Source organism: Tetrao urogallus (assembly GCF_951394365.1).
Source record: "Tetrao urogallus genome assembly, chromosome: 14".
Lineage (NCBI taxonomy): Eukaryota > Metazoa > Chordata > Aves > Galliformes > Phasianidae > Tetrao > Tetrao urogallus.
The window spans coordinates 17,433,897-17,442,420 of NC_136827.1; the positions used below are offsets into that span (position 1 = coordinate 17,433,897).

An 8,524-nucleotide genomic window follows, 5' to 3' on the forward strand; every position below is an offset into this window, starting at 1 on the left:
CTCCAAGTGCAGCTTCACCAGTCCAACACATCAGGCTCCTGCTCCTGCCAGACCCCACGCAGAGGATTCTTGTCTGCTCCATTGGCCCTTACAGCCACACAGGGGACTGAGAAAAGATCCTTCCTTGTGCCTGTTCTCACCTCAATTCAGCCAGCAATTAAGCCTGTAGTCACTCAAACCCTCCAGATCCCAGTTTCACCCACAGTTAATGACACATCTGATAATTGGTATGAGAAGTTGCTCCATTTAAGTTTCTTTTTTTTTTTTTTCTTTTTTTTTTCCAAACAGATGAGAACAGATAACACAACAATACAGTACTCCTTAACTTTTTTTTCCTCCCAGTACTCCCCCATGACCTCCCCTAAAACAGCAATATCTTTCTCTGTTGCATAACTTATTTCAATAAAGCAATCAAAAAATTACTCATTTAGAATATCTTAAGAAATGCCTTTGGACAAAGTCAAAGCAAAAACAAAAGAAATGTTCAGAGAAGAGGTTTTCAAAGAAAGAACTCCAGAGTAACTAATTCTGGAATTAGTCTGAGTCATTCTAAGCAGATAAAATTATCCCAATAGATTTCAGAGTAATTTCTTAAAGCCTATACTGCCTGTTTGAAGCAAAACGTAGCAACCAAGAGAGACAGAACAGTCCAACCTGGAGTCTATGCCCTGTCCTTCCTGCCCAGCCCTTCCTCTGCGTATCTTAAACCTGACAACGTTCTCAGCTGAGCAGCAGAAGCCAAGGCAAGGTATTGCCTGCCACATCTCCTTGCAGCTACATCATGCTGTGCACAGAGATTGAAGCCAATCATCTCAAAATAGCCATGACTGCACATCCCTACAGTAACTGTCTTGATCGGCATTTTGTTCATGGATGTGGTTGGTGTTTCATTCCATGTACAGCCTTGAAGCAGCCAAATTCGTATGCAGAAAGCTGACTGACAGGACGGCTACTTTCCCTTATTGAGGAATCACCAGATGGCCATAGTTTTTATGCCAGAATTCCCCTGCATGTCCACTGCTCACACTGCTCACTGTATCACATTCAATCACCAGTCCTTCCTTCACTTTTTCAGGTTTATACATAAACATACTTGAATGACCTCAAAGCAACATTGCCAGTACTGGTCCTTATCCACGTGTAACTTAAAAGAGCTTTGCCTCCTAATTTCTCCTCGATTCTGTGTCTTTGGTAGCACACGTACAGTTGGACATTGCTTCTCAACAAGCAGATTTATCCGCCACAACTGACTACAGCTGGGGAGCATGAGGGAAAGTGCTGCAACTCCACACAGGGAAGTTGGGAACAACTGAGCACGATTCACAAAACAGCTAACATTCATGCAGTCATCACATGGGATTACCAATCAGTATGAGAAAGGACTCCTTATGGGAGAGCTCTCACTGAAGTCTCAGCAAAACACAGCCCTACTGCTCTGCATTCCCACGTGCAAAACATGAAGTTCAAGCACTGTTCAGAGCATTACAATTAACTCAAATAGTTGCACGGCTGCTTTGCTGAGACCTGGAAACAGGCTTTCCTGAGTGAGGGGAAGAGCACAGACAAGCAAATACAGGATCTGCAAGATGTGTTGGGTTTTTTTTTCCTCATTTTCTTCGGAGCATACAGATGAAGCAAGCACTCCAGTCACAAACCACATAAACCTATAAACCACGCAGGGCAACAACTAGAAAGTCTTCCCTTAAGCCAGACCTGCTGCTTGCTGGTTTGCACAGTTAGTGCACACTTGGCACGTGCATTTACAGAATCAAAATCATTTTCTGCTACGCCTATCCAGCCTTTCCCCCCGCCTTTTGAGCCCTCTCCTGCCACATCACCCCGGCCAGCCGCCGTCCCCGCGCCCCGCCTGGAGCGGCCGCCTGCTGGGGCAGAGCGCCGCGCTGCAGCCGCGTCCCCCTCTCCGCCCCCCGCCGGTACCTTCCGTGTGGCAGCTGGAGGAGAGGATGGTGTTCGCAGGCCTGAAGATGTAAGGCAGGTAACGTGAAAAGCATTTCATCTTCCAAAAACGGTAATTAAAAAAGGGCGAGAAAAACATCTACAGCTTAAAAAAAACAAACCAACCAAACCTCTGAAAATAAAGGAAAACATGAAGCAAGCCCTCCTCACTCCACGAGGATCTTCCCCGTTTCCAGATAGCCTACATGGCGCAGGCAGGGGCTCGCCGCGGGGGCTGCCCCGCCGGCCCCGGCGCTGCCCGTCCCCATAACCGCCGGCCCGGCCGAGCGGCCCCGGCTCCGGGAGGAGCCCCGCGGGCGGAGCGGAGCTGAGCGGGACGCCCGGCCCGGCCGGCACCGGCGCGGCATTGGCTGGGCGCGGCCGGGCGGATCGCTGACTCAGCCGTCCTGCCGGGCCCGGCCGCTGCCCCTCCGCCGCCGAGCAGCAGAGGAGCCGCGACCGCTGCGGCCGCAGGCGGCGGGGCGGGGGGAGCGCGGAGCCTGCCCGGTCATCGTGCTCTTAAACGCCGCCGCTCTCCCGGTGCAAAAGCAAAACGCGGATGAGATTTCCAAGGTAACGTCAGTTACGTGCTGCCTTCGGGGGTCAGAGCAGCCGAGCGGCTTTGCTCCCTCAGATTGCGGGTGGGGGACGGGGAGCAACCTGGAGGTTCACAGAGAGCACTGGGAAACAAAGCGTAACTCACAGTCACAACGTATTTCGCCGTATTTCAGGTTATTCTAGAGAGGCACTCGTAATTCTGCCTTCCTAACACCCAGTTACACACGCGGCATTTAGGCAACAAAACAGACCTCTCGTGGTTGGTGCTTAGGGCACAAATCTCACAATCCGAGTGCAATCCAAACCCTGCACCAGCTCTGTAGCACCACTCAGGTGCACATGATGGAAAGTATCAGCTTCAGGAGAGCAGACTGGAAGGGCATAGCATGACAAGTTGCCAGTCTAATCTCCCATTTTCCTGATGTTTAGGTACTCCATGGACAAGTTTCTGTTTTAGGACCAACTCACCCAACATTGCTGTGTCATGTGAGCACGAGATCAGTTTGCTGTTCAGTTTCATCATCTCCCTGCAGCCTCATTTGCATTGTCAGACAATGACAATATGACTGCATTTATACCAACAAGATGCAAAGCACCTATGGCACTGAGGAGAGAAGCTTTTCACTGCACATTTGTCTCTTCATTAAAAAGATACTCTCTGATCTTGTAAGGAAACTGCAGGTCTCACTGCAAACAAGGCAAAGCCATCCTGCTCACTACATCTGTATCACACAATAATACTTGATCAGCCACCCTCACTTGTGCACCTTACATCCATCCCAGGAAATAAGGAGGCAGTATTTTATCAAGTACTCTTTATGGCAACTACCTGCATACGCTCATGCATGACTCACACAATGACATTATTCCACACTCTCATCTGGAAACATGAAACTACCTCTGAAACAAACAGTGCTGTTTATCTGGACCTGGAAACCACATCCAGGTTCATCTGAGAAAGAGATAAATATTTCCTGTTGTAATTACGGAGGAAAGCTGGGTGTGGTGTGTGTAATTAAACCACATTACAGATGTGAAAACTGCACTTACATTTCTCTGATGATCAAAGCGCCTCAGTTATCAATGTTTTAGAACAACATCTGGAAAAGACTGTGCACAGCTAACTGCATGGATGGACAGACGTGGGAGCCAGAGAGACTTTAGAGAAAGCCCCAAAGCCGCATCAACTGAGAACAGTTCTGAAGGAAACATTCAACTTCTACAAAGAAAAACGTGTGCATGGCTCTTCTAGTTGCACCCTTCCCACACTGCTACGCCTGCATGTGCAGGAGGGCACAGGGAGGCAGCACACATGTGGTTACCTGCAGGCAGTGTGACAGGGAGAAATGGCAGCAGGCAGCAGCACACCGGTGTGCTGCTTTATTCAGGACAACCCAGAGCTGGGTCACCCCCGCAGTGAATGAACCGCCTCGTACTTCGTGGGCTCTGAGGCAGCATTACCCTTCTGACTACACAGGATTTGAGGCTTATAGAAGTTCCTATGGAGCTCTTGGCAGTTATCAAGTCCCAAACAAACTACTTCATCAGCACAATCTGCTGAAACTGAAGTGAGAAATCAGTCTAAGAGAGGTCTGTGCCCAGCCTGCCCTGTCTCACAGTCTGCTTCTTGGTGGTTCCACCTCTCCAATAAACACAGCTTGTTCCATTTAAAGACTTCAAAACAAGCAGTTTCTTTACTAACAATCAGCTGTGTCTGCTTCTTATGCAAACACACCTGAGAAAGTTAATTCTTCTGGAATAAGGTCAGTCCATGTAGAGCTGCACAGTGACTCGCTTAAGGTTTACCAGGAAACTCATCATGGAACAGAAGCCACCACTGAGACCCACATGTAGGACAAATATGAATGCCGTTCCTCTCTGCCATGCCCTGTGTGGATGTGGATATCTTCCACTGGTGCTGAAAAATAGGCACTTAAAGACAGGCACAAACATTCCCTAAGAAGAAGATTCATTTCACTTCATTATAGTCATGTAACAAAATAAAAAGCCTTCACTATCATTACTGTGGGCTGCATGTGTTTGAATACAGTCAGTTTTTATGTTCCATTGACAAATGGAATCTCACCTCGCATGCAGGGTTACACACCTGAGCTTAATTAGCAAGAAACACAGAAATGAAAACACACAGGAGCACAAAGCAGGCTCTGAGTCAGCTTGGTGAGCCCACAAACAGCCATTCAATATTGAAGGAGTAAACAGCCCCTCATTTGGAGCTATTGGTATCACTTGTGGATGATGGGGTGAACAGATCAGGCAGCTGTGATAAAACCTCAGGTGAGCTGGAAGCAGCTGTTGGTTGCAGGAGCCTGCTAGGACTGGGGGGTGTTCCAGCTGCACAATATTCCAGACCCCAGGAAGAACATCTGACTGCAGTGGGGCCAACATAACTGAGCCACTATCAAGGTGGTGTTTCTCCAGTGGGCAGCTTTGCTATATATGCTCACAGGGCAATTGTGACACCACATTCAAAGATTAAAAAAAAGCAACAGACAAGAAAGGAACAGAATGATAGAGTTCACGAGTATCTCTGTGAGGGTTTATATGTGCAGGGAAAGGAACAAACACAGAATTATTCTCTACCGCAGTTTAGATCTAGAATAATAGCATTGCATCCAGCTTAAGGATGCTCTGCCTCACTGGAAGGTGCAGAACTCCATCAACATAACAGTAGCACCTCCTTCCAAATATAACTGCATGCATCCCATTAATAGCCAAAATTCAGACAGCTTGAATATTACCAAGATTTCTGAAGGTCAGAAATGTGCCATGAGGACTGGCATGGAACAAACAAGTTACGGATGAACTTCTGTTGAGCAGAAAGGGAGCTGTGATATAGGCACAAGTAGAACACATAACTCTTATCTACACACATCTGAACACATACGTGCCTGTATTCACACACAAGCACAAACAAAACCAGCAAAACAGAACTCTTAGTCACACTGAGGCCATGTGCACCTGTTGATCAGACCTGACGAACTCAGACACCTTTTTGTCACTGGTTTCACAGCCTTATCTGTACCCCTCTTCTGCTCTCTGTCTCCTAAATACCCCAAGAAAAAGATTGCAGGCTCTTCCTATGTAACGTTACAGTGCGATAGAACACACAGCAACAACAGTAGAGCAACAAAGCCCCAGGCTGCAGCAGGTGAAGATACACTCAATACAGCTATAGACACCAAAACAATGGAAGAAAATCTGCTTACCCTTACAAGATCTCAGGAACTCCAGCAAAACACTCACACCTCCACTGCCGAGCCTTAAATGAGGGCTGGGGTGGGAGGGATCCCGGATCCAGCCCTTCCATCACTCAGTACATTGCATGCAGCTGAGCTGGGCTGGCCCTGCCTTCCACCAGGTGCTCCATCACTACAGGCCATGACTTTGCGCTGCCACTGCACCCTGCCATTGCAGCTTTGTGTTCCTTCAGCACTGAGTCTCAAATTTAAAAAATAAAAGCTTATGGTCTTCAGTTTGTACCTGGCTACACTAAAAAAGGGAAAGTGAATAAGAAGAGGAAACCTTGTGTTTCATTAATCAATGAACAAATGAATAATGAACCAGCAAACAAGTGCTCCGGACCACTTGAAATGATTTCCTGATTATACAGTAAAAGCACAAAACATTTGTAAATATTTTTGCAAAAAGCACCTTAGTAAGTGGAGCTGTGAGGAGCAGCACTTCTAGCAGCACTTTTCCATACCCTGCTGCATTTCTGGGCAAGCTCTTCCCCAAACCGCTCTGTCAGAGGGATGAGATGCAGCCCATGCTGTCTGCGCAGCGCTGCCTGGCAGCAATGTGAGCGCAGCCCTGCCCATGCACTTCCATCCCACCAGTCAGCACCCTTCTGTGGTTGTGCCTGTCTGGCATGTGGCGAGCCTGCAGCGGGTCCTCACAGAACAGTCTGTGCTCTCCAACACATCCACAATTACACAGCAAATGTATGTGCAAGTGCAAAAGGTCTCTATGCTAACAGCAACTGCCTGCTCTGCATGTCAGAAAACAGAACTTCTCTGCTGCGTTTGGCCTCCCTGCAGCTCCAAAACACTGCACGTGCTGGGAGGACTAGAAGAGGCAGGTGGCACTAATTTGTCTGTGAGAGACAAAGTACAGAGGGGAACAAAATGTGAAGTAAAGGAGGAAAAGAATTGATGGATTAATAAGCAATGCAGTAAGAGAAAGCAAGATAGAAGAGTGAAACGGGAATAAGAAAATATAGGAGGAAGCCCAGTATGGAGCTGAGCACCAAATGGTCATCATAGGAGGAACAGGGCAGCATGAACACATTCAGTTTTAAGGGCAGGAGAAAGGAATGCATTAATTCCTTTCAGTTGCCCATGTGTTTGCAGTTCACGTGTTGGTTGAACGCTTGTGGATGGAAAAGTACCAAAGCGATTCATGAGCACAGGTCGCCCTGAAAGCTGCAAGCTCCCCTAGGAGCTACCCTCAGCTCCTGAACCTCCCATACACCTGCACCAGCTCCTCCTTACCTTTGAAGATGCATGTATCTCATAGATACATATCTGTGTCTGTGCAATTGATTTTTAATGCCAGTACAAGAAAGGGCAGCAAGTCAATGTTATGTCACCCAGGAATGGAACCCGGCTGATTCTCAGGAAGGATGTGACGGTGGAGCAGTGTGTCACACACACTAAGACATTCAAGCAAATAAAAGCTCAAAAACAAGGAAACATATTTCAGGTATTATTATGCTATTAAATAAGAATGCCCTCCAATTAAACCTTTGGGTCAACAGCTAATTTTGGTTACCACCCCCTCTACCATCTCTACACCAGGAAAGCAGGAGAGAAAAGAAGTGTGCCTTCTCTCTTCACCCACCATCACGCAGACAGCCCTGTGCAAGAAGTAGGTGACAAATGAGGACTTTGTGACTGCAGCCAACAAAAGGGGAAACTGAACCTACCTTCTGTCACCCCAACATCGATGGTTCCCTTCACCTGACTGAAGCACCACAGCACATCCTGCATGAGGTTTCCAAGTCCTGCCGAGGAAGCACATGCAGAATGAAGATGCGATGACTTTGGAATACAGCTTGCCCTTTCTCAAGAAAACACACACATACGTACACATAAACTGGCACACGAATATCTCCAGTCTCTGTGAAAATAAACTCACCTGGTATCATTCTCCCAGCACGCAGGGTCAGTGTGGCAGAGCTGGCAGCATTGTGCCTGCCCTATGAATCGCCCGTCTGTGTGCTCAGTGCCATCTCAGGGCCAGTCCCAGAATGGTGCAGTCGGAGCCGTCCCCTCACATCACAGCAGCACACAGAGCAGTCAGGAGGCCCCGCAGTCACAGTCTTTGTCACAGCCTCTCTCCATCAGAATACTAATGGCCCCAACCCTTCCCACCACTGTTAAAGGGAGAGTCAAACAGAAAATGAGAACTTACTACTACCACTGACGTGGTATTTTTTCCAACTTAGGGCCCACCTCAGCGTGAGTGATTGCTAACAGACCCCATCAGAATAAAGTCACAGTACAGTACATCACACCATTACCAAAATCCCCTCGGAAGCAGAAGAGCACCGAAGTCACTTTAAAAGAATACTGGAGGCACGTGGACCAGAGGGCACACCAGCAAGATGCAGCTCTCAGCTGTTCTTGCTGCCATAGCAATACTCTGTTATATCAGAGAAATGAGGATTTTATCTACTGCTACCCCTCAGCTTATTGACAGCTCAGCAAAATTTCCCTTTTCACATCACACAAAAATTCCACAGCCTCAGAGGACAACTTGCAGAGCATTTCCCAGAGCATTTCATCCTGGAGCACTTTCCAAACAAGAAGAAAGCAGCACAGTGGATCTGCAAAGGCAGGAAGTGCCATCATACCTGTATGACACACCAGGGAAACCTGGAACAGAAAATCTGGGCACCTTGCAGTGATCTCAGGCTCACGTGGGAGTCACACTGAGATACAGCCCAAACCTGATACTTCCCCCCAGAAGAAAAGGAACACCTGAGACA

The 8,524-nt window shown here is 47.8% G+C and overlaps 1 protein-coding gene across 1 annotated transcript in view; it reads right to left on the reverse strand.

Annotated features, from left to right (window-relative positions):
- PPP2R2B (protein phosphatase 2 regulatory subunit Bbeta) overlaps positions 1 to 2,056 on the reverse strand; it is a gene marked incomplete at both ends in the record, with an annotated part of 63,629 nt that extends 61,573 nt beyond the window's left edge. Inside the window, one exon of the mRNA XM_079542579.1 lies at positions 1,939 to 2,056. Within this exon, the coding sequence (XP_079398705.1) occupies positions 1,939 to 2,056 (118 nt within the window). The remainder of the gene's footprint in view (positions 1 to 1,938) is intronic.
- Positions 2,057 to 8,524: the final 6,468 nt, after the last annotated feature.